At 40.3% G+C, this 26,538-nt stretch overlaps 2 protein-coding genes and 1 long non-coding RNA gene across 9 annotated transcripts in view; 1 reads left to right on the top strand and 2 right to left on the bottom strand.

Moving 5' to 3' along the window:
- The window catches only part of rcan3 (regulator of calcineurin 3), a 43,511-nt gene extending 37,167 nt beyond the window's left edge, over positions 1-6,344 (bottom strand). The window contains exons 1-2 of one of the 3 annotated variants that reach the window (XM_086182222.1): positions 6,208-6,344; positions 4,654-4,925 (exon numbers count right to left, since the gene is read on the bottom strand). In XM_086182222.1, the coding sequence (XP_086038348.1) occupies positions 4,654-4,863 (210 nt within the window). In that variant the 5' untranslated portion in view covers positions 4,864-4,925; positions 6,208-6,344. Of the gene's footprint in view, positions 1-4,653; positions 4,957-6,207 lie in introns of all 3 variants that reach the window. The other 2 variants (XM_086182223.1, XM_086182224.1) reach the window with 2 other exon arrangements.
- Positions 6,345-6,976: 632 nt separating this feature from the next.
- Positions 6,977-12,084, bottom strand: nipal3 (NIPA like domain containing 3). Its single transcript, XM_086183228.1, has 11 exons — positions 11,683-12,084; positions 11,283-11,351; positions 10,793-10,964; positions 10,572-10,631; positions 10,286-10,431; positions 9,662-9,758; positions 9,404-9,539; positions 9,215-9,303; positions 8,650-8,713; positions 8,457-8,551; positions 6,977-8,363 (listed from the first exon to the last, which is right to left on the bottom strand). Exons 1-11 carry the CDS (start codon positions 11,716-11,718, stop codon positions 8,188-8,190), a joined length of 1,140 nt encoding a protein of 379 aa, XP_086039354.1. The 5' UTR covers positions 11,719-12,084; the 3' UTR covers positions 6,977-8,187.
- LOC147246468 (uncharacterized) lies at positions 11,774-22,514 on the top strand. 5 transcript variants are annotated; one of them, XR_015109853.1, is made up of 6 exons: positions 11,774-11,971; positions 12,441-12,507; positions 13,258-13,360; positions 16,666-16,722; positions 20,146-20,334; positions 21,619-22,514. It is a non-coding gene; the product is annotated as an uncharacterized LOC147246468 (long non-coding RNA). The 5 variants fall into 5 exon arrangements; XR_015109850.1 differs by lacking the exon at positions 21,619-22,514 and having other exon boundaries at positions 20,146-21,235; XR_015109851.1 differs by lacking the exon at positions 21,619-22,514 and having other exon boundaries at positions 11,774-12,038; positions 20,146-21,235.
- The last annotated feature ends 4,024 nt before the right edge of the window (positions 22,515-26,538 follow it).

Raw genomic sequence — 26,538 nt, 5'->3', positions numbered from 1 at the left:
ACTTTACATCTCACTTTTCACGTCCTCTATCTTTAGGATGTGTTTGATTGCTACACTTTGTGCTACTTCATCGTCCCTCATGTATACAAGTCACAATTTCAAACACATCAGACTGAAGTGGGGACCCCAGAGCAGCTCTTTTCACGTACTTATAGTACTCCAACACCGCTACACTGCTAATGCATCACTAAGAGGGACAGTGTCGTTAAACCCTACAGCAGGATACAGGAAGTTATCGCGCTGCTGGACCACTGTTCTTATCATTAAAGGGTCACTTGACCAAAAATAACATCAGAACATATTTTATCTAGTAGTGTTTTAGCTCTAGAACTCACCCCTCTAAAAAAAAAATTTCAAAAGCAAAAGCACCGAACAAAACCTGCTCACCTCTCAAACCTGTGATGTCAAATTAAGAAAAACTAAAAGGATCTACATGGCTGTACAACACTAGAAAATGTCCTTTTGTTTGTGTTGCCCTGAGGGAAACAGATGGCGCTTTAGCTGCTAAACACTCTACTATGGTCATCACCTTGTCACAAACTTTGGCACTCAGTGTTGGGCATGAAAAAAAAATCCCAATCCGTTGTGACTACAAAGGGCAGAATAAGCCAAAATAGTAGTTTCAGGGTAGAAGACAGCCAAACAATAAACTACAGGAAGTTCAAAAACTCAATAAGGAACTGGGTTCCACGTCACTGGCAGGACGTATCTGATTGAATGTCAATCAAATTCCTTGAATCAATATCTTGATCATGTTCTAGATCTGTGATCCAGAATACTTAATTTAGATATGAATGTCTGTATCTCAGAAAAAATGTGAGCATATTCTGACTTAATTCATTGAGGCTGCGTATTTCAATTGAAAAGATTAAGCTCCCAGTGATGATATGGATCGTGTTCTAGATCATTGACTTGGAAAACCTATTTTTGGAGGTCGGGAAGAAAATGTAAAAACAGATTCTGTACCCATGTATCATCTTTTGCAGAGTGCAAGCACTGCAGACTTCTTTCTGGTTCATTGTGGACAGCAGCAGATAAGTAAAGGGTGAGATTAGAGCTTGTATGTAATAACACATTTGAACCTTTTTTTTTCCCTCCTGAGGAATAATGTTTTTTTGACTTTCTCTTTATATTGTGGATTTTTTTTCTTTTTGTTTTTGTGAACTAAACTTTGCAACTTTTGTTGGTTGCTTCTTTTAAATCTGACTTGGGATGTCAGTGCTCAAACAGCTCAAACTGCAATAAATATTGATTTATTTATTTCTTTTACGAAGGAACATGTCAATTTTTGCTTTATTAATGTGTTTGTCTGTTACATATTTTGACGTGCTTTAGGAATAAAGTTCATCTTGAATCGACAGCTATTGCATCACAGTTGACATTTCAGCAATTATTATTGTCAACCTATGAACATGTACAGATTTAACAATGCAGGCCACCGGTTTGCAAAGTGTTTGGTTTTCTATTAACAGTGAGATCCAAACCGAGTGTGTTGTATTGCAGCCAGTGCTTGCTTGATTGCGCTGGTTATGGATTGAGGAGAGCTCAGTCTGACAGCAGCAACAGCTTTGCTCTGGGCTGATTAGGTCTGATATACACTCTGAGGGACGAGTTGTAATGGTTTTACTGACCTTTCTCTTTACAAGCACAGATTTCGCCCCCCCCACACACACACACACATCTCTCTCTCATATACCTCCTTCGCTCTTTGCATGCACTTGTTTTCCGACAGAATCAAAGATAATGAATCGTGTCAAAATTAGCAACACAAAGCACCTGACTGCAGTGGTCTTTGTTAAACTTGATATAAAGTAGAAAAACCACAATGGAAATAAAGCCTGATTTATGCTTCTGCGTCGTGGCGACGCCGTACCTACGCCGTACCTACGCCGTCAATGCAGACCCCTACGCCGTAGCCCGACGTGCACCTCCAAAAAATCCTGACTACGCGTCGCGTCGACGCGTAGTGACGTGAACGTCAACGGACTGTGATTGGTCCGCTCACACGACGTTTCCGGTTCAGCACAACAACACCACCATTTTTAAAGTTTCTGTGGTGAGAGCAACACGCAAAAATAAAAATGGACCAAGCCGAAGAAAGAGTTATCGAGGAGGTTCGCAAGTATGACCACCTTTACAACTTCCATTGTTGTCTCTGTCTCTGACCCATGTGCTATGACCGGAAGAAAACTAAGGAATTCGACAAGAGTCCCCCAAAACCATACAAAGATAAAGCCACACCCCTCTAGTGGCTTGGCAGTGAATTACAGAGCAACGCGTTCCCTCGACGTAGAACTATAAATGCACAACGACGACGTAGGGGCTACGGCGTAGGTACGGCGTCGCCACGACGTAAATCAGGCTTAAGTGTGAGAAGCTACTTAAATGTAAATATAGCTGCCATTGTGTGTGTCATCATTGGGTTTGATGTGTTTTTCTTTATTGGCCGGAGGAAATGCTCATATATCATTCATTCACTCACTCACCATCAGTTTTTGCAAAAACAGTCATTTTAGTAATGTAAACACAATTACCTTTATCCTTATCATATTTTATGACAGTCTTTATCCTGTGGTCTCCTTGCAAGTTAAATGTGTCCACATGGAAAGCACAAGGTCATGTTTGCACACAGCAAATCTATTACAAAATTCAACGAGAAATATAGCATCATGTTTGTGTTCCTGGTCACAGTGACCCTTGACCTTTGACCACCCAAATTTTCAGGTCATCCTCCAGTGGATGATTGAAGATATTTCCTCAACACGTGCCAGTGATACTGCCTTTTTGTGAGGTGACAGTGGCTTTGACCTTTGACCTGCCAAATGTTTTTCAATTTAGTCTTGAGTCCCTGTGGACATCTGAGACAAATTTCCACAATTACTACAAAATTCACCAACTCAGAGGCAGAAAAAGGAGACCATTTTGAGAGACTGTGGATTTGACTGACAGATCATTACCATTTTTTACTGTATGGGTACAAACTACCCATAATTTAGAATCCATTTTAATCAGTAATGTTCTAATAGATGCTAATTAAGAGATCAGCTGAACTGTAATACTCTTCTTAATTTTTACAAATGACAGGGACAAAAATTAAGATAAAAGTGTGCCAGCGGGTTGTACTTTCTTTTCACGAATGCAAAAGAAAGGCTTTTAGAGAGCTTCTCATAAACACGGGGAAGGGCACATGTGTCTCTCGATCGCTCCTGTTTCTAAAGGAGCGCGATGTAATAACACAAGCAGCCTAGCCTGCATGTGAGCTTTTGAGAACAGAAGGTAATGTCAGTGCTGGGAGAGAGCCAAGAGCCTGAAGACACAAAAATGTAGGTTGCCATGTCCCTGAGTTTGGAGATGTCGAGCTTTTATCAGTAGGAGAATGTTGAAATTCTACTATTTTGAAATGAGTACCAGACTGTGTATGTGTGTGTACAGCATCAAACAACATTCCTGCCAGCCAAAAACAACCTAATAAAGTCCCTGTTCGTGCTCTGAAAATATCACAAGTAAACTGTTTTTTTTCTTTTTAATTCTATACCTTCCTGTCCTCATTTTGAAAGTTAAACAAATGTCCCAAGTTCTATATTTAGCATAGCTCATTTAATTGAACCATGTGGAGAACAATCTATTGACATGCTCTGACTGAAGGGTGTGTGGGTGGCATTTCCACTTAAAAGCCAGAGTTTGAATCGTAATGAAGTGAGGAGGCAAAACGAAAAGGGAGGGAAGGGGGCGGACTCCACTGCTAGAAGCAACGGGTGTACAAACAGCAAACTCACAAAGGCAGGAGTGATTCATTTAAAGGGATTTTGTGTGCGCGCCACATTTAGCCTCTATGCTTTGCACACACACACACATATAAATATATATAATACACACACACACACACACACACACACACACACACACACATATATATATATATATATATATATATATATATATATATAGATGGGACAAATAAAGAGACAGGAAGAGTGTTATAAGAAGAGAGAGAGGAGATGAAAAAGAACGAGCAAGCTAGTAAAAACAAGAGGTACAGTGCAGAGAACAAAAGACAGAGGAAAATACAAATAGATGTGAGGCATTTCAGCTGGAAGGATGGCAGGATGGCGGGACAGCGTAATTGGATTAGAGGGGCAGAAAATTAAAAGTATTTTCTTTGTACCCTCCTGCAGCAAACAGAAGTATTCTCACTAGGATAAAGCTGAGACACATCCAAGAAAGGCCTTGAAATGATATTGTAGGAGACGTCTTCTATATACAAGACCTGTATGACACATGGCATGGGGTGATGCTTAAATGATATGCACTGGCACATGAATTATGGCTCCTGATTTGGTGCAAACCATTTTGTAAACCTGCACCCCATATTGATGTTCCTTGGTAAATAAACAGCAAGCGTCAGGAGAGTGTGTGTGTTTTGATGCTGCTGAGCAATCAGCAGCTCAGCTGGAGATGGTGGCTGCACTTCTACAGACAACAGCCAAAGCTATGGATGACATCATGCACGTGTTGCTGGGCTTTAAATCTTCGGAAAAATCAGCAAGGTGACTCAAACAGATACACACACACACACACACACACACACACACACACACACACACACACACACACACACCAGCCAAATATGACTTGGGCAGTGCTCCGTCTCACCCTGTGTACATCCTCTTCGAAAACAGCTTCATGAACGCCGCATGCAAAGAGCGCTGTGGGAAGGTCGCTCAGATCCATCATCTCCTCTGCAACACTGTCCTGGTCGTTCTCTCCACACACCATGTCTTCCTCTTCCTCTTCGTCCTCCTCAGGATCACTGCTGTAGGCCTCAGAGCCATTGCTCCATGCCTTAGAGCTCTCCCGCAGCATGTCAAGCCTTTAGGAGGCTGCTGGCAGGCAGGTGGGGACCACAAAGGCAGGGAAAGATCCGTCTGGTGAGAGGGCAGGTTGAGAGAATGAAAGCTGGAGAAGAGATTATAAGCGAGACGGTTCTGGGTTTGAATCCTGAACTATGCATCGTCACTTTGTGTCTGCAGAGGTTTCAGATGGGTTCTCTGGTTCCCTTTAACCAACTAAGTCACATATTAAGTTACTCTTGCCAATACATAGATACAGAGGTTACAAACAATGTTTTTCTGCAATACTGCTGGAGGGAAGTGGAGGAAATTATGTGACTGGGAGAAAAGATAAAGTATCCATGAAGAGATAACACTATAAAGATGGATAAAAGGGCTACAGGGTGCAGATGAAGTTAAAAATGCTTAATGTGGAGCAATTTCAGGCTTTTAATGCTTTCAGATGAGAAAATCTTCAACTTGCTGTCAGTGCACTGTGTTTAGATGAGCATGCCTTTCTTGAATGAGACAATTAGTCAATTAGTTGATGGACTGAAAAATTATTGGTGATTTTGTCAACATAAAATTACTTGTTTCTGACATGTTTCAAGCCAATACACATACAAATTCTCATGATCCACTTTTAGTCAAACAAATCAATACACCTTAGCCTTATAATAGACATTTTCTTTCGTTATTTTACAGACTGAACGGTCATTATTTGCAGACTTGCCGCCCTGGTGCCCTGACGTATTCAGTGCCTCTATAGACTTGAACAATGCAGGTTTTATTCTAAACCTCAATATCTCAATATACAAGTATTTGTGGAAACATAATTAACAAATTTTGAAAAATATATAGTTGGACATGGAAACTAAATTTAGACGCAAAAAAGTGAGGAATAATACAACAATGATTTAGTCTGACGTTCTAACGTTTCAAACATTAGACTGAGAAAAGACTGACATCTAGTGGCATTAATGGCAAATGGCCTTGTGTCATCCACATTTTTATCTCAACAACGTCTGAAAATCACCCTTAAATCAAATACTTGTGAAATTTAACGGCAGTTGATTCGTAAATGAAAACCTGTGTTTTGGATTATTGGGTTTGTGTAGAACGACATGTTTCTGGGGCCCCTGAAGGCACCATGTATGTCCACGGAATAAATGACGAGCTCGTGACATTAAAATATATATTGAACCCCATAAAATACTGCGTAATTACTATATTCAATCTGTAAAAAAAAAAAAAAAAAAAAAAGGTACCTCACGCCGAAGTTGCATAGCAACGGGCTCAGAAAACAGAAAACCTTGAAAAACGAACGTCAAACTTCCTTTTTAATACGCTAATTTGTAAACACTTCCGCATCACTCACCTCTTACATTCAATTAAAACAGCCGAAATACGTCATTGCCAGGGAGCTAACAGCGGGTCACACAGGGTGCAGCTGCTTTGATATTTTAGAGGTTGATGTCAGATGCGGCGTTTGTGTTGAGGGATTATTGGACGTTATCCGGTGCAGCCTACCGCAGCCTCGCGACACACAGGTACGACCAATGAGATGCCGGCAGACGCTGGAAGCGACCAATCAGGGTGCTCTCTGGGGGAGGGCGCTCTGATTCAAGGTAGTTGGAGATGAAACTATGATGCTACTGTCACTGTCAAAATAAAGCTAAAATGTTGAACTAAATGTGAAAAATTAACCCACTAATGTTAGTTTAATTTTATTGTGAGAGTAAAGCCAGTCAAGAATAACTTAAGCCCTCAGCAAAACTTATTTACTAGCCAATCACATGCATGACACATGCGACTTAAAAGATAAAAGTTGTTACTACCAGGGTTCTTTTTTTGGTGGTTGTTGTTAAAGTCAATTTCAAGGCAAATGTTGAAGTTTTCCCAGCACCTTTAGGCTGTAGGCTACAACAAACATCCCAAAACAAAACAAAATAAAACAAAAACTTTTTTTTTTTATACCAAATTACATTATATTCCCCAAGATCTTTTTGTCTTAATCTGGTAGTTAGCAGAAACTTTATAACATGTTTTATTAATTTGAAGGAAGGGATCAAAATTTGCACCAAATCTGTGCAATAAATGATATGACCCAAGTCAAATTTGAAATTATATCATCTTCATCAGTTTTTTTTAATGCATAACTCTCTCCGTCACAGTAGCTGATAGGTTTAGATAAATGTAGTGCACTTAAAGTACAAAGTCCCTTAAAATGCAAATACTGAAGTACGAATTCCTCAAAATTGAACCCAAGTAGCTCATTTGGTGATTTGATCATTCATAACTTTATTTTGTTTAAATGCTGAGATGGTAGAGCACTTAAAAAAAACAAAAACCCCAAAACAAATATGCCTGCTTTTTCTTGTGTTCAACTGATCAGAACAAAACTGAACGTGTTCATTTGTGGCCTATACAATAAGAAAGAATAAGTATTTTTCAACAGCGAGACTGGTTTCAGTTAGTTCACACAGTGACGAGGCTTCTTGCCACCACACAGTCAACAACTTCAGGGCAATACCTCGGTGCTTTAACCCTGAAGACATACAATGTTGTGTAAAGGTGGAGTGTTCCTGCTTTACACAACCATTAGTTCTTTAAGGTAATTTTTTTTTTTTATTTTGAAAGAACTGTTATTTTTAGTTCTTTCAGACAATAGCACAGTGTGGACCTTTTTAATACTAACATTGTTTTCACTAATCAATCAACTGAACTGCAATGGTGATGCATCTCCCACTTTTTAAGTGCAGTTGTATTTTCCTTTCTTATCCATCGTAAAGCTACTTTTCAAGGCACATTAAAAGCAACTCTCACAATTAATAAATACATTACAATAAATTAAAGCGGTTGCAGCCATTAGATCCCATTGGAAAAAAAAACATCAATAAATCCCACAAATGAGGCAGAAAACTCTTCTTATACAACAGAGAGTACTAAAGTAGAGGAGTAACTTCACTCTCCTCGGTGTAAATGGAAGAGCTTTACTTAAACGGTTACAAAGTTCAATCGTTACATCTTCAACCCCAGGCAGTAAACTTCAAGGCACAAAACCCTTTCCGCTGTCACGTGTGGAGCTTCAGGTTTCTAAAGTCGATTTTTGGAATGAACATACCTGACGTCATCTTCAATGCTTTTTCAAGGTCACATTTTGGTTTAGAAAGAAGAAAAAAAAATGACGAAAGGAGTGTAAAGGCAGTAAGAAAAAAAGAGGGCAGTGAGCTCTCACTGGAATGGAGGCTGGTGGAGGGACTAGGGAATATGAATCCACTGTTGCCTTTGAAGGTCCTTGAATATTGTTTTTCGTGAAGAGAAATTATTAATACAGAAACAGTACAAGTGCTTGGTTCTAATCTTTCTTTAGCTCCAGCGGTCCGGGAGAAGCATCAGGTGATCCGGGGCCAGCAGTTGTGGCTGACGGATTAGCAGTGGCGCCATTATCGTTGTTGACCAGAGCGCCATAAGAGAAAGAGCCACTGTAGTCTGGCTGGGCGGCCTGGTCCTTGTCATGAATGGTCGGGATCCCTGGGCATAGAAAGAACATAAAATGTAATCCTTTTATGTTTAAATGCAGGCAGGTCTGATGAAACAAACATTCATAAGTGTGTTTGTACAAACCGTTATTCATATTCATGGTAACATAAGGCTCAAAGGTCTTGGCCCTTTTCCTGTTTTTGGTCATGAGGAAAACCCCCAGGAAACAAATTCCAGTCCTGTACACGGCACAAAGTGATCAGTCCTTAAATGAGTTCTATTGCATTTCAGTAGAGTTTGTCCTAAATGTTATAAAAACTATGTGATTATGACTCACCCCAGCAAAAACAAGCAGATGTCCAGAATTCCTTCATTTTTAAACTCGAGGTAAAACACAGCTCCTGGGAATCAGACAAAAGAAAGCAGAAAATGGAGGATATCCATGCTGAGAGTGGGAAGGTCCAAAAAAGAAGAAAGACAGGCCCAATAATACTACTGTTTAGCGCTTCTGCACTGTAGTGTTCAAGAAAAAGTGCAGTTAACCTCGATTGTGGCTTTTAGTTCCAGAACAGCTGATTTTTCCATTTTGGATATTCATTTATTCTTTCAGTTATGTCCCAAAATAAGAACGGAATAATGCATTAACAAGCAGAGCACAATAATTGGTTTATGGATCTAATTCCAGTGGATAATTCAATGAAGGTATTTTGTGTTATGAAATCATAAAAAGGGCGTTCAACCCTTTTCCCACTGCACATACACTCTCATTCTCGAGGGCAAAAACCTGCCAGTGAACAAAGTTTAGGTTGCCTCTCATCCCGTAGCTGAAAACCCAGAGTTTTTGCTAGAACACCGCTCCTATCTGTCTTTTCAGGTCTGACTTAAATAATCCCATAACTCACCAGCTACCACAGCAAGGGTGGTGGAGAGGATGTAGTTAACACTGACTATCAGACAGGAGTCGAAGAGCTGACAAGCTTGAGAGAGAAATCTACGAAAACAGTCACGGAAAGAGCATTTGCTTGATTAATAACACTATCCAGTTATATTTGCTATTTTGCTGTGGTTGCGTGTGTCTCCTTTGTGGCCACCTGGCTTGAAAGACCACCGCCGCCACCATGCACACAAACATGACACTGAAGATGGGGTAGTCCAGCTGCATGGCGCCATCGATGGTGAGAACCAACATACTGGACACCGCCTTCACTGTGATGACTGTGACAGAACCTGCAGGGCATAAAAAGAGAAAAGCGTTTCTGTGTTCTACCGCTCCAAAACAGTCCAATAAATTATGATCCTATTTGGCCATTATGAAATAGATTTTTTTGCATTTAATGCCGGAGACTCACCAAGCAAAGCGACCAGCAGCAGAATAATAATGAGGTAGTTAACACTACGCTGTTTGTAGAAGTATAAAAGCAGGCAGAACAGGATGATCTCCAGGAGCTGTCAACAAACACTAAATTAACGCCAAATAAACCCAACAGAAAACACTGAAGATTCAATAACAACACAATTAATCTGGGAGATGAGAAAATTAAGCTGGATAACAAACACAGATTTCACATACAAATGTTTGTGGAACTGAATTTGCTCGCGGCTAAGAAAATCACACACATCAGCCAAAATTGTTGTTTGTCGTTTTGCAAAGAATTATTCCATTGGTGCAAATCCTCTACTTAAAAAGTTACTTCTTTTTTTCCCTGTGACTGTAAATATAACTTCTCATACCAGCAGATGCCTTTGACTTTTACTTTGATTATTTTTCTATGTGCACATAAAGCAAGTGGAGTCGTCCCCTTACGTATTGAACAATTGTTTTATGTGTAGTTTTGAACAGATAAAAATTAGTAATTAATCAGTTATGTTTAGCTGCACCAGCTAATATCAAAATGAATCAAATTCATTGCTGCTTCACCTGAATCTAGGAGCGAGTACAAAAGACATGAAGGCAGGGAGTGAAAATATCTTACCAGATATAAGAGAACGGGCCATGCTACAATGTGTCCCACAATGGTTTCTGCATTCAGTAGCTCATGAGAGTTTGGTCCAAAGGCTACAAGGAGGAATGTTCCTCCGATGGTTAGGATACAGCCCAGGAAGGACAGCCCATAGCGCTCTGAGGTCACACACACACACACACACACACACACACACACAAAGTTTCTACCTCTGATCTGCATGGCATCTGATTTAGTTGCGTATGTAAAAACACAACAACAACAAAAACACACACACACAAACACATGCTATACTTACTTGCAAAGATCTTTGGCTTTGATTTCTCATGCAGAAAAATAAAACCCAAAATTGAGCTTGCTGAAAAATAAAAACAAGACATAAAGACATAACATATTACCACAAACTTTGCCTTTAATCAAATTTTTTTATGTACCGCGAATAAACGTTTTGCAAGGTGTAATATTTCATTTGTAGCCAAAAATGATAAAATATCAAGGAACCATGAAGCAAATACTCACTCATGACAGAGATAGCATTAATAGGTGCTACCATAGCGAGGGGGGCGAAGGCATAAGAGGCAAAGTTGGCGCCTTCGCCCAGAGAAGTTAGTACAAAACCAAACCACCAGGTTTTAGTGCGATAAAAGGCTCGTGGGTCCTTTGTTCCCACTAATGTCACATGGCTGTATTTCTGAAAGGAAAAAAAAAGAAAGATGGATGGTAAACAATGGATGTTATGCATAGTTTAAGACAGCAAACATTTCGTAGTCCTAAACCACATAAAAAAGGCTAAGTGGTTGTATCAGAAAAGAATATATACATATTTAGAACGGCAGGGGTGGGCGATGTGGAAAATATAGATTTATCTCATAGGATGAAAGATTATAATTACATAAGATGTCACAAGTGTCTGCTAAAATCACAAGCCACAGGGAATCACGCCAACACCCTCATAATCTTGAAACAGGAGCAGTACTCACGTCATTTACATACAGGAAGCAGATCTTACCTGAATAGTCAACGAGATGCTTACAAGAAAATTTCCAAAAATAGCAAGCAAAGCTCCAATGAGATTGTCCTGAGGAAGAAAGACATAAACATTAATTCATTCTGAAGTTGTTAACACTGGGCAAACGTTGAGTGTAGTTGCATTTTAAAGAGAAGATTATTTCGGTTGAATACTTCAGCGTTATAGTTAGCATCTCATAGTACAGTGATTAGAAAGATGTTGAGTTTTTGTTTACGACCACCCAAATTGGGAACCCATTTTAATATTCAATAGTGTCAAGACAGTTTTAGAAGTGGGAAGATGCTTTATAAATTGCATTTAAGTTCCTTCGGGATATTTTAAAAACCTGAAACAAGATAACCTGAACGTAAACGACTGGAAAGTAAGGCAAATATCTCACCGTGTAGGAATCTCCTTCAGCACCGCTTTCATCCATTCTTTTAACAGTCGGGCGCAATTTAAAATGTATCAGACGAAGCCAGATAGTCAACCACTGGATACTTCATGTTGTCTCTTTCCTACTGACTCGACATAAAACAGCATCACGATCTTTTCTTTGTATTTGTCAGGCTTTTCGCAGTGGAAGACAACAACGGAACGAAGCGCATCTCACTTCCGGATTGTACCTGTTCAAGGCTGCGTCACCACGCTTTTTTATGACAGAACGTCCTGTTAAGAGAGAGCTAAGGGTATGTAAAGTTCGGAGAAACACGATATTATTGCCCAAATTTCTCCTGTAAGCACATCGACGATAAGGTTTGTGGTTCGTGTACTTATGACCAGCCTAACATTTGAATGTAATAGTCTGTTTCGTAGTGTTTCCACCCGTGAACTGTGTAACCGCTCGGCCTGCAGTACCACTTGGGGACAGTTGGTTGTGCTATTGAGTTAAAACTGCTCAAAATGCAATGCTGTCACAAATGATCACTTCCTCAATTGTTAAAAACTCCTTCGAAATGATTTAACATCATCCAGACACGCTGGGGATATGCAGACCCAAATCTATTTTTTTTGCATCCTTATCAGTTGTACGAGATTAGCATAAACACATGATTCACAATTTTAAACTGTCGCAATGACAATCACATCATGGCATTGTATGAGAATCTTGACTAATACTAATGGCATGTCTTGTCTTTTATCTCTTTGTCATTGCAGTCCTGAAGGAGTGACCAGTCACAACGTCAGCAATCGTCTCTATGACAGGAGCACTGGAATGACAGAGGTGGGTCACTGACAGGGCGGCAGCTCTCTGATTTTTTTTAAATTTTTTTTAAAGGCAGCAGACAGAGACTTTGCACATTGTAGAAGTCACACAAGTCATATTAGAAACTGATGAGTCAACTATTCCTTGAGAAACATTGGCAAGAAATATGGCAGAGTACATCATGGTTAAAGTGAATGGATGGTGGTTTAAGACAGCTTTTTATTTTTATATAAATATAAATACATTTTGTGTTTGAATGTTCTTGATTTGATATAAAACTAATTTTGTAACAAACAAAAAAGAAAAACCATAAAGAGTATTAAATTTCATGTTGATCACCCTGGTCCAGTGTTGAAAAATGATTTGATAATTTGACCCTCAAGCAACAAAACTGCTACTTAACTGTCAATTTTCACACTACTTTCAGTCTGTTTTCCTCTTGACATTTCAATCGTGATCCAGCAGGGGGAGTAAAACATCATTATTGGCGGATGCCCTCCGCTCTGTTATGAATTTCATTGGCACTTGGCTGTTTGGAGAAATAATCCTTACCTTGTGAATGTGTGAACTTATGCTTTATGTAAAAGGAATGAGCTTTCATATATATTTATAATTTTTTTGGGGGGGGGGGGCAAACACTAACACCCTTCTTTTCCAGGCTTTCATGCATTAAGAGCATGCATGTGAGCTCATGATTTTGATAGCAATTGTAGCTAATGATTGATCTCAGCAATATTTATTTATGAATTATTCCCCCTTCATTCCCAGCAACCAAAAAAACGAATGACATCCGGTGACAGCCGTTGAACCAGGGTTTCCATCTTCAGCCAGAAAAAACAAAAACCTTTGAGAACTTGTACATGTTCATCAGGTGGGTTGCAATTTGCATTTATATGGTGAATGAATCTGTAATTCATCAAGGAGTAATAGATAATTGACTGCTGGTGAAACAGGTGTTGCTTCCCTGGAGGGTTTAGTAGGTGTGTAGAGGTATGCAGCTGAATTCATATGAAGTTAGAATCGTGTTTGTCATCTTGAATACACTTTTGATTAACTTCACATTCAGTGTGCAGAGAAAATGAAATAGAATATAATTCCGAATAATAATAAATTTGTTTTCACATTTCCAAATATTTGGTGAATATTTTATGTACACTGAGTTTAACAAATTGAGTTTTAGAATTTCTGTCACCGTGTTGATTTGAAAAACTGTTGATTTATAGAACTGAAGAGAAGAAAACACAATTTGAAACGTCTTAAACGCTTTTAAGCTTGGAAAAGAAAGCGTTTCTTAATACAACACCATTAAACCATGGAAAACACGAGTTGCAGAAAATGAACTAACGCTTACCAGAACGGAGCTGCTTGTCAGCAAAGATTTGCACATTACACGAGCACTGATTTCAGCCTCTGCCTTGTTTAGATTTTAAAAAAAAATGTATCATCCAAAAAAAAAAGTTTTTACATATTTTGCTCATGAAACTGACAACCATCTTGATAAGCACATTTATTGGCTTTTCGTGTAATTCAATATACAAACACTGCAGCAATGTGTCGTGACCTTTCACCTGTCAAGGAAAGCGTTTATAATTCTTTACCATGCTGCATTATACTAACAATAAAATGTTAACTGCTTTTTAGTGGGGCAGAGGTGCGTTCCTTCCTCAGGACGTGAAGTCATAGTGGACAGACCTGTTAACTGCCACCTGTGTGTGTGTTTGTGTGTGTGTGTGTGTGTGTGTGTGTGTGTGTGTCACGTGAGATGCCGACTTTTTGACGGCACAGGACAAAGTGCGAGTAAATCAGGGAAGGAAGCGAACAGTGAGATGGATCGACATTTTAATGGCATCCACTGGGGCTCCAACCATCAGTTATTCTCATTATTAATTAATTCACTTATTATTCTCACACTGAATTAATCATTTGGCCTATAAAATGTTAGAAAATAGATGGAAAATTGCTCAATCAGTCCAAAGTTAATAAAATGAGATGCTGTGCCTTAAAGGGCTTAATTATTTAAAGTGCACAGAAATCAGCCAAGAATACAAAAGGATAAAAAAAAAATCTAAATATATAACATCAAATCCACCCATCAGGGTTCCTCCGCAATTAGTTTTTTTGGGGATTACTGATCCAAAACAGATCAATATCTTCCCTAGGAGCTCAATACTCGTGGTGTCTCTTGAACTAAAACCTACTGCCTTAATTAGTTTCATCAAGATATGAATGCTGCAGATATCAACCATTACCTTGAAAATATGATATTGAATATAATATTATATTCAAAATAGGTTTATTGGAAGATGCTTTTTTTTGGTCATTGTTAGAATGAACATGCAGAGCGGGAAAAGAACGTGCACATTATTAACACGATAACATCGAAAAGGACACTGTACTCGCACACATCTACTGCTATCAACACTATAAGCAATCACTTACATCTCTCTTTCCCGTGATTGCGTTATCTAAGTCACAGCTTTTGAGGGAATATCCCCTAATTCAGCAAAAGTGTTGAATTGGACCCAACTATGTACTGATGTGCACAAAAAAAAAGATTTTTTTTTTTCGTGCCAAACTCACGCATTTAGATGACAATATTTAACACACGTTTGTCATCCCTCCAAGGTCAAAATTAACTTGTCAGCGTAATATTTGACATTTTTCTGGTTATTAATCGGTACAACCTCATTAACATTTGAGGAAATTGCACCATTGCACCGATAAGTAGACTTAAGCCTGCACCTCATACAGTATTATGAGTAAAATAGTTCTAGTTTACGACTGTTTGCTCAGACAAAGAGCGCATTAAAATGATGCATCCTATAATTAACATTTCTTCAAGCCTATTTATTGAGCCAGAACATCGTAAAAGATTGTGTTTACTATCAACAAAATATTCCTCGCTGCCTCTCATCCCAGCTGCTTGGGTTGCGTGGGCACATCCGCTGTTGCTCTGGAGGAATGTTGAAACGTTAAGAGACAAGAGTGGCAATATGTATTTGATAACCACCAGGCCTGTTTTACAAACCAAACAGACCAGCAACCATTTGTAATGACTGAAGAATGCACGTACGTTAGATAGGAACAGGGAATGAAGGGGAGGTATTCAGTACTATGTGGCACCGTGCAACAGGAAGTCATTACTCCTTGAGGTGAAACTCCATCTTCTGATGGCAAGTTGACACGTTATAATGTCGCGGTGGAAAAAGCAGGCTTGTCTGAAACATGTCCAGTCTTGTCAGGAACATTTTTAGCAATGTGTCCTCGGAGTGACAGTGACTATCAGAATGCTGGATTAAATAATAGAGTGGGATTATGCGTGATTGGAGTTTATGTGCCTGAAATGAGGATTACCAAAAACAACTTTCTATTATAATCTCGGGACATCCCTCCAGATGAATGGTTTCAGTTTTTGATCAAGTAGGCAAACAGGATGCAGTTTTTTTTGTTCTTTTTACCAATTATATGCCACATGTATCTGGTGTCTCTTTTTGAAAGGCTTTTGAAACAGTTCTGCAGAATTTATGTTCCAGGAATCACGATGTTCCTATTCATCAAAGAGGGAGTTATCAACTATTTCACACGGACTGAAAGAATCTGATGGAATTGTTTTCATGACATGTCCAAAAAAAAAATGAAGCCAATTGCCATCTCCTGTTTAGAACGGCATCCAGGATCCAGGGTCTACAATACAATCCAGATCGCCAACCAAAATTGAATTTGTTGGCTCTTGTAATATTATTGATGTTTCCAAAAATTTGTTGGCTCTTGTAAGATTATTGATGTTTCCAAAAATTGAAATATCCCCGCTTGTTGTTGAAGTAGCCCGCTGACAATCAAAACACCCTGATGATCACATGACCTTCTTGACAGAACTACTGTCAGATATAAATCCTCAAGTTTTCCCCCCCTTTATTTTGATATACCTAACAATTTTTTTCCTAGCTGTCCTCAACTTAAAGTGCAGATATGTTTCTGAAGAAGCTGGAAGCCAAAAGATCTCATTACCATGACGACCATCGAACAGCAACCCAAGTGTGGCTGTCATATTTCATCTTTGTTCATCCCCCTGTGCAGATGTATTATTGCGTTTCATACCTGCCTATTATGTGTGAAGGGAAAATTACTGTGGACTAATCTATAATTAGGTTTTTGTTGTTGTTGTTTTTGGGGCAGCAAGGCTCAGAGGTAGCGTGGGCGGCAGGCAACCGAAGGACATCCTTACTTCCCCTGGTGAGCACTTCAAAGTATCCTTGAGCAAAATACTGAGCCCCTAACTGCTCCTGATGGCCCTGCGACAGACAGGCAACCCATCCAGGGTGAACCCAGCCTCTCACCCTAACGTTGCCTGGAATAGGCTCCAGCGCCCCCCCCCCCCCCACACACACACACACACACACGCACAACCCTTAACAGATAAGTGTTATAGAAAATGAATGGATGGATGGATGGATAGTTGTTGTTTTTTTGTATGGACACAGATGAAAGATTAAAATGACTCTACATAACCTTCCCAAAGGGATTTTTCTTAAAAATAATACGCATTTAGAGCACAACTTAAGTAAGATTAATATATTGAACCAACAGTCATAATTACAACACCAGAGTTGTTGATGTATAACTTTAAATTGGATAATTGAAGTGCTGTGCAACCAGTGTGATTCCAAGGTTATATTAAAATGGAGAGTCTTAATCAAATTGATCACGCAGCCATTCCTCCTATTCCATCATGGTTGCATTCCTTAAGCAACTTGAAAGTTTTAATCCTCACGTGGAGGATGGAATGGAAATACCATTTTTCCCAACAATGCGTTTGTATACCGAATTGTAAAAGTGTTGTACAGTTTAGTCGGTTAACACAGGTAATGTTGTGAGAACCCACATGACACCACACACGCAGCGCGGCCTGTTCCTCTCTCCCCCACAGTTATGAAAATAGTAAGATAAGACTCAACTGCTGCTATTGCTCATCTCCGAGAGCTGTAGGATGAAATGAGACGCTTGACAGATTGTCACGAGAAATGTGTCGAATTCGACAAATACATAATTTGCTCTCTGATATTTGGCAGAGCCATGAGATTATTGTTTGATTGTAAAGCTCCCTGATGAACATCATATTGTGTACCTTTAGGTTTGCTCTCCATCCATTTTCTACCGCTTTTCCTGTTAAGGGTCACGGGGGGGCTGGAGCCTATCCCAGCAGACTTCGGGCGAGACGGGTCACCAGTCCATCGCAGGGCCAGCACATATAGACAGACAACCATTCACACTCACAGCCACACCTACAGTCAATTTAGAGTATCAATCAGCCTCGTCCCCTCTTGATGTCTTTGGGAGGAAGCCAGAGTACCAGAGAGAACCCACACAGGAACAGGGAGAACATGGAGACTCCACACAGAAAGATCCCGAGCTCAAAATGGGGCTCCAACCCAGAACCTTCTTGCTGTGAGGCGACAGTGTGAACCACTGCACCACCGTGCCACCCAAGCTTTGCTCTTTTTGTCTTCATTTTGAATGCAAGATGTTTACTTGTAATTTTTAGGCTTTTGAAAATGTCATATGTCTACATACATAAAAGAAAATGATGAAATTCTCACTCCATTATTTCCCGCTGGGTTGCCCTACTACACACACGTTTGGTTGTGTTCAATGTTTTCTGGCTATCTGTCTTTGTTATTTAAGACTGCATTGCTTTGCTCAGTGTGCACATTTCGTTCAGGGCGCAAAATGTGCATTTTTAGGAGTATTTAGGATTTGTTTCAGAAATAAAGGAGAAAAAAAGAGCACCCTCTGAAATCTGAGCAGAGAGAGAAGAGAGCAGAGGGAACAAAAGCCTGTGTTTAATTTTCTTTCTTTTTTTTCTTGTCTCTGGTTCTTTCGTATTTTCAGCACACTGCAATCAGGACATCTTGTTAGCCCTGGATTCAGGTTAAACTTGTTGCAGGAGACCACAACTCCCTCCCTCACCTCCTCCTTCTTCCACCCCTCCCCCCACCCTTTTTCTGTCTCCTCATCCTCTTCTTCTCACATCTTCTCCAGTCATCCATTCACACCTCTGCCTTGATTTGCATTTTTCTTTTAAATGGATGACAAGCGGCATTTGTCTTGAAGGCATGACTGTCTCCTTGTGCCTCCCTTCTTCAATCTTCTCTCTCTCTCTCTCTCTCTCTCTCTCTCTCACTCCCTTTGTCTCTTCCCTGTCCTCCCTCACTTTTCACTTGAAAGGAGGGCGAGAATCAGGTGTATGACTGCAGGATATGACTCATTAAAACAGCATTTAAATGAGTTTGTCTATTCTTTGCATATGATATTCCTACTAAAAGTCCCTGCTGCTGATGACATGACTTATCATCATGGAAAAATACCCAAACATGAGATTAAAACATTCATTCACGTGGAAAAATTCTTTTTTCAAGCTGCTTTGCGACATCTGGTGTAAATATAGGATGAGACGTACATACAGATACCTCTCTGCATACCTTTCTGAACTTTATTGTTTTCCTCAACCCCAAAGCCCTTTTTTTTTTCCTTTTCTGCTTGACTTATGATAATCATAGAATATTGTTGAAATATCACTTCAGATTCAGTTATTATATTTTGTTCTGTCCAGTCAGTTTTTATTCAGAGGATTATAGTGTCTGCTGGCAACTGCTGCTCCTACAAATGTCTGAATTATTCTTGTGCTCTCAGATCCCTCTGGCACTTCTGATTATTGTGCAGGCTGGAACAAAATTACCAGAATATGAAGCAGTATCTCACCTTCATCTACTAAATCTGTGTTTGGCAAACAGACCCACATCTCACATCATTCCATGCAAATATAATTCCTTTTTTGAAAACTCACCATATCCAGGTTTCAGCGCTAATTAGTCTAGATTTTAATGGGGCATATAAAATTTAAGATGCTTTTTGAAATTATGTAACATTTCATCACATTTTCCTGCTCTAATCACCAACCCGGCAGGCAACCATCTGGGCCCCAGTGTCATTAACACCGATATTTGGTTGAATGTTGTTTCTGGTATCAGTTTGATGCCTCGAAGACCTTGATGTTTTGCTTTTAAATTGTGCTGTTATTTAATTAAAACCAGTGTCCTCCAAGCGTAATAATAATATGAACATCAACAAAACATGTAATTTTAATGACCGTGATGTTGATATTTTGTGGGTTTTCATTCTATTATGGCGTGGTGAGGTTCATTGGATTAAACTGGAATTAATTTATGTCTAAATTCTTCTATTTAAAAATCTTTTGTGACATCGTCCCAAATCTTTTTCATATTGAAGCAACATCTGATGTGTACACAAAGATAGCCATTTTTCTATGATGTCAGAAAGAATGGCAGTTTTACAGAGAATCATACTCAGACTTCAAATATGATCTATTGTTACAACACAAATGTAGTTATAGATTATGTGAATTACATTATTATATTTGCCATTTGACAAAGGGAAATTTTAGATTTTAGTATGATTTGAAATGGAGGACTCTGTATTCAGTCCTCTTTGATTAAGTGGTTAGGCATGTAGCTTATAACTAAAGAGACAAACAAATTAATTCACCAGTATGATAATTTGACTCTGGCTGCTGATGAAGGCCATAGAGGTCACACGGTTAGCCCACTGACATCTCAATCTTCTTTTCTTGTTCTGCAGTGAAACGCACCCTGCTATGGCCCTTGAGTAGGGCACGCTGTGATTGTTCCGGACGACTGAGGAGAAAAGGAGCCAGTGGTTCCTCTAATTCGCCGACAAGCTGAGACATGTAGACTGAAACTGGGCGCGAGACAGAGAAAGGAACAGGGAGGGAGACAGAGAGAAGTAGATTACCAACTAGTATCGCAGGTGAATATGGAAACATTTTTTCCTCCCTGTCACCTTGATAGAACTTTACTAAGTGAAAGTCTGTAAACCAAATTATGATTATTTTCCTTCCAGCAAAATTTAAAACCAAATTTAAAGAGGAAAAATAGTTTTAAAAGAAGCCTAAGGAACCAGATTTAAAAAAAAAAAAAAAAAAGGTAAACAGGAGCATTTTGAAGGTGTGTGCATAAGAGGGGCATGCCTGTATAAATGTGTTTCAACAGTGAGGCATTGCGGTGGTCTGAACATGTTCCCTGCTTATTTTTTATGATGAGGCAACAGCCCTGGAAAGCTCTCCTCCTCCACTATCCCACGGGAATATCATCACCTTTCCATCTGGAAGAGAAACACGGAGGGATTGGTGCATGAGGAAAAAGAAGGAGGAGGAGGGAAGGAAAGAAAGGAAAGGGGGAGAGATGTTTCTCATTTGGGAGAATCAAAGGATGAGCAGAAAAACATTTCCTGCCTCATTGAGGAGCAACACGAGATGAAACCCGCACACATGCCTGGTTGAGTGTCGTCTCCAAGAAATAAATCCTCACTGCTGCCCTCATCTTTTTTAGTTTCCACTTCACTTTGACCTGCACCCTCAAGAACATCCATGCCTGTACCCTGATACAAAAACTCTGACATGCAGCAGATTTAATGTGCACATGTTCACAATAGTGCTACTTTTGGCAGCTATTTTATGCCTTCATGCCGGTGGTAGCTATCGATTTCTGTTTCCCTGTTGTCAGTCTGTACACACCTCCATTCTTATGAATGCGATATCTCAAGAACACCCAAAAGGGTTCTCTTCAAATGTCCGCTGGGACTCAAAGAAGAACTGATAAGATTCTGGAGGTCAAAGGTCAAGGTCACTGTAAAGGTATGTTCACACCAAAAGCGACTGTGTTTTGCGGTGTGATAAAATTACATACAAAGTCAAATGGATGATGCAAAGTTTGTGTCTTCGCCCTGCAAAGTTGTTGCACAGAGGAGGCAGATTTTGCGTCCGTCGTCTTACGGGCAAGTTCAAAATGTTGAACCTCAGCAACAAATTTGTCTGACAGCCAATCTGCATTGACTGCCTAATGATGAAGGCACAGCTCAACTATTTCAGCGATGTCAAGCACTGAGGACAGACTCAGCGTGACCATCTGCACTCACCTAGAGTTTTATGACACAACTTGTACGTCATACAGTAGTGGTGGAAACGGTCATCGTCCAGGCACAGTTCCTGATAAAGGCAGCGAAACTCACTGACGTCTGTGTGCTCCTCCTCAGGATGTTGTGCACCCAGGCACGATGGCGTTTGGCACTCGGTCGTCTCTGGATGTTATACAGCAGGTGCAAAGCAGCAATGACAGTGACAACCATGGATCTTGGAGAACGGCAGACTGAATAGTGAATACAATTTGAAATGCCAGGAACCCTCTCTGCTATCTAGGAGACAAGCTCCTCCCCTTTCTCCTGTGGCATTCTGGCCAGAAAGGCGAAAGATCAATTTGATCAAGTGACATATTTGCACTATCACGCTTTAGGGTGAACACAACTTTACAAGCATACACCGTGAAAGCAAACAACCACGATGCAGTATCAGTTAACTCTACTCTCAGTACTGCTGTGTCAAATGTCCTTGTCGTGTTTAATCATCCTCGTGTGGTTTTCAGCTTTTCGGTTCTGGTTGTCTGTCTGCAGGATCGCTGCCTTTGTTCACCGAACTCAGCGTACACTAGAGGCGTAGCAGGGGCCAGGAAAGAACCTGTTAAATTTGGGGCAGATCCACTTATCATAGCGGGAAAAAAGTGTGGGTTATTTTTACAGTGAGTTTGACTGATTTGGCCCTCGCAGTTGAAATTGTAGTTGACTAAATGTCTGAACATTTTAGTCGAAAAAAATATGTGAGACTTTGATTTTAGTCAATGAATACTGATCTTGCTGCACGGTGGTGCAGTGGTTAGCACTGTTGCCTCACAGCCAGAAAGTTCAGGGTTCGAGTCCCGGCTCGGGCACGGGATCTTTCTGTGTGGAGTTTGCATGTTCTCCCCGTGTCTGCGTGGGTTCTCTCCGGGTACTTCGGCTTCTTCCCACCATCCAAAGACATGCAATTGGGGACTTTGCTGATTGGACACTCTAAATTGACCGTAGGTGTGAATGGTTGTTTGTCTCTCTATGTTGGCCCTGTGATGGACTGGTGACCTGTCCAGGGTGAACCCCGCCTCTCGCCTGTTGATGGGATAGGCTCCAGCCCCCCCGTGACCCTTCATGTGTAGGAATAAGCGGAAAACAATGGATGGAAAACTGATCTTGATTTCTTTGTGTTCATCCCTAGTGTGTCTTTGGGGTTTTTGGCAGCTTATTCTGATTTAGATTTAGTCCATCCATCCATCCATTTTCTCCCACTTATCCTGTTAATGGTCGTTGGGGGGGGGGGGGGGGGCTGGAGCCTATCATAGCAGCCTTTCGGGTGAAAGGCGGGGTTCACCCTGGACGGGTCGCCAGTCCATTGCAGGGCCAACAGACAACCAGTCACTCTCACAGCCACACCTACAGTCATGCATGCCTTTGGACTGTGGGCCGGAAGAGAACCCAGGGAGAACATGCAAACTCCACACAGAAGTCAGGGCTCGAACCCGCAACCTTCTCGCTGTGAGGCGACAGTGCTGACCACTGCGCCGCCCATTTAGATGTAGTCTTAAAACAAAAAGTAACTTTAGTCACATTTTATGATGTGATTAGCGTTTACTCCGTCTTGCTCAAAATGTCACTCCCAGTGTCTTGAACTTGATTTTATTTGACTTGAAAATATTTATAATATTTGACTCACCACCACACACTCCTAAACCTCACAACATTTGAATCACACAAATAATGGATTAATTCAAATACATTGTATGTTTGAATTGTGACAGACTGTTGTAGATAAAGAGCAGATTGTTGTAACACCAGCTGGCAACGTCATGTCTCTTTGTGGAGAATTTGAGCTGTAGTGTATCTGCTGTGAACCGACGCCACATGTGGATAGTATTACTGCCTGGAGGAAATTTTCAACAAAATATCTGGATTAGATTTTCTCTAGGCTGTGAAGGGCCCGAGGCTACAGAGACAGAGCGAGATCACCTGGTCGACACTCATTTACTTTAAAATTACCAATGATGGATGTTTCGGAACTCATCAGAAAAGATATTTAGAATTTTTCAAATTGCATATGAGTGTTTTAAGGATACAGATGTAGGTTATATTATATATATGTGTATATATATATATATATATATATATATATATATATATATATATATATATATATATATATATATATTCACCCCATCAGTAGTATAACAAATTTCTTTGATTGATTCCCACCTTTCCCTGCATAACCGTTACTGATGTTATCAGTTTATTGAATGAGCATGATATCGGCTATCCAACGTCAGGATTTCACCTTCAAAAGCAGAAAAAAAATCTGTCTCGAAAACTGTTAAAATCTAGTGTTCAAGATTTGTTCAGGCACAAAAACATTTAATGAGGTGAATCGTTCCACTTTTAAAGTCAGACCCCGAAGGATTAATTACCACTTTCTTAACATTAAGCTGCTTCTTTAATGACAAAGAAAAGTCCATCTTGACTCGCGATCTCAATCTCATTGTAAATTTGGCTGTTTAACCCATCAACCTCCCTCTAATTTACTCTCTAATCTGATTTTTCTCCGGTTTTAATTACTGCAGCTGTAAAGGGGGCATCTGTTGCACGGTGATTAAAACAGGACCCTCCCTCCTCAAATATATGCTCCACATTACAAGAGATAACAGCCATTTAATAAACTGATTATATCAAACTGACTCTCTGAAAATTGATTTATAGACAATTGAGACTTGCCTGTGATCGATGCTTTAGCTAAACTATAAATTAAGGTTCATTTCAATTATTAAAAATATTTTTGGGACATTTCTGATACATATATTGATGCAACTCATTTGTTATTCCCATTAATTTGAGGCTGCTGTCAGTCGCTGGAATCAATAGAAACTCCAGTAAATACCAGCAGCTCTAAAACAAAGTAATTAGAGAATAATACATATTTATTACAGGATAAGCTACTATATATATACATTTACCTTGCATTTATTGTGTTAAGTCACCTACTGAGTCTTTACAGGTCCACACATAATCTCCTTTTAAAATCAAAACCTGCCATTTTTATATATGTATCCTTTTTTTGTGTGTAAATTAAACAAATGAGACACATCATAACCTATTAGTTAGAGAGGAACCTGTATTGATGCTTTCATGTGCATTTTGTTGAAACCGCTGCCCGTATAGCTTCCTAGTTCCTACCTAGAAAAAGGGAGAATTTTATAGTTTTTTTCACGAACCTCTCACTACAGATGCAAATATGTGAATAATGTCATTTTAACAATCATGACTATAAAAGGTTTCCCTGAATTTAGGGTTTTAGACGGTATTTGTTTTACTTTGTCACATTTATTATTAATGGCTAAAGCCTGGGAAGTTCCATCATCTTCATGTGAATGTGACTGTGCATATTTCTAAGTGGTCATTAGTTGCCGGGTCCTCCAGAAGCAATCTGTGAAGTGAGGCTGCATTTATCTCCAGGCCTCCAGGGCCCAGAATGAAACCTGATATGGAGATGAGACCAATAACCATTCTGTGTTTGGGTGGGACTGCAATCACAGGCCTAAAGTCGCTGCATGTGTGTGTTTGTGTGTGCGCGCGTGTGTGTGTGTGTGGGGGGCAATCTCACAGCCTTCGTTTTTATTATGTGCATTTTTATTGAACCTTTTGTCTTGATTGTGTGACTTTACCGAAACCCAAGTTTCAGTACAATTCGTCTCTCCCCCTTCTTTGTTTTTAGGGCCTAAGCCCGGAGGTACTCTGGGGCGAAGACCTAAAGTGTTTGCTAAGCACACTAGAACACTAAAAAAAAAACCTAAACAAACTCCTAACCCCACTAAATTTCACAGGCAGGTCACGGGCGCGAGAGGGGGTGAGGTATAACATTGGTTTCAATGGGGGGGGCAAAAGAAGATCTGTTTTGCAAGGAATTGTTTCTTTCTTTCTTATTATTAGGGCCTGAGCCAGAAGGTACTTCAGGCGAAGACCCTATTGAGATTGCTCGTTAGGGCCTGAGCCCGGAGGCACTCTGGGGCGAAGACCCTATTGAGATTGCTCGCCACACTCGCCACTTGAAAGCTTAATTTGACCCCTAAACACACTCAAAAACTCACCAAATTTGGTACACACATCAGTTTGATATTAAAAAAAGAAAAAGAAAAAGCGCTCTACTCAATAGCGCCACCTAGATACACACAAAAAAAAACGCCACGACCTGTAGGAATGTCCTACAGCCATGGGACCAACACCGTTTTATTTGACACCCCTGACCTAACTCTAACAGGACGTCCACAATTTGGACACGAATGTCACATGTCTCTCCAAACTCTGCTGATTAAAAGTTGTAAAAGTTTTTTATGTAGCGCCAACAGTTTGGGTTTTATCAGCCCTCCAAGTGGGGGAGACACTTCACCTTACAATGGAAACCAATGGGGAACCTGTCTCCTCTCATGGTACACACTCTCAAACAAACGCTTCTCACATCTAAAGTAAACATCGCACAGCTTTTAAAAACACACGACTGGATTCCTGACAAAAATCCCTAAAAATCATGGTATTTTGTGCCACTTTTGACCAACGCATGCAGAGTTATGTCACTTTTCCACACTCCAATTCTGTTGATCCTCCTCTCTCTCCACTCCAGCACAGATCAGAGACAGAGCAGTGGGGGAGGGGCTCTTAAAGGGCCAGCTCTCAGCTCTGCTCTCACTCCAGCACAGATCAGAGACAGAGCAGTGGGGGAGGGGCTCTTAAAGGGCCAGCTCTCAGCTCTGCTCTCACTCTAGCACAGATCAGAGACAGAGCAGTGGGGGAGGGGTTCTTAAAGGGCCAGCTCTCAGCTCTGCTCTCCACTCTAGCACAGATCAGAGACAGAGCAGTGGGGGAGGGGCTCTTAAAGGGCCAGCTCTCAGCTCTGCTCTCACTCTCTGATCACACTGAGGCGTCTATCTCCTAAACTACAAGGCCCAGGGATTTGCCAATTACACCGTTGGATTCAGGCTGGCGTTTGGCACCTGGTTGCGGGCGCACAGAGGCTCAGGCCCTAACAACACTGCTTGCAACTTTAATATG

Source organism: Aulostomus chinensis, chromosome 17 (genome assembly GCF_037954235.1).
Source record: "Aulostomus chinensis isolate RoL2024-O1b breed Wild chromosome 17, RoL_Achi_v1.0, whole genome shotgun sequence".
NCBI lineage: Eukaryota > Metazoa > Chordata > Actinopteri > Syngnathiformes > Aulostomidae > Aulostomus > Aulostomus chinensis.
This window is presented reverse-complemented; position numbering and strand designations above follow the sequence as displayed.

What these genes read in the sequence shown, in the direction of transcription:
- nipal3 (XM_086183228.1), bottom strand. Translation starts at nt 11,718, where the DNA reads ATGGATGAAAGCGGTGCTGAAGGAGATTCCTACACG. An exon ending in GCGGTGGTCTTTCAAGCCAG is followed by an intron (nt 9,304 to 9,403) that starts GTGGCCACAAAG and finishes CTGTTTTCGTAG; the next exon opens with ATTTCTCTCTCAAGCTTGTC. An exon ending in ATCTGCTTGTTTTTGCTGGG is followed by an intron (nt 8,552 to 8,649) that starts GTGAGTCATAAT and finishes TGCCGTGTACAG; the next exon opens with GACTGGAATTTGTTTCCTGG.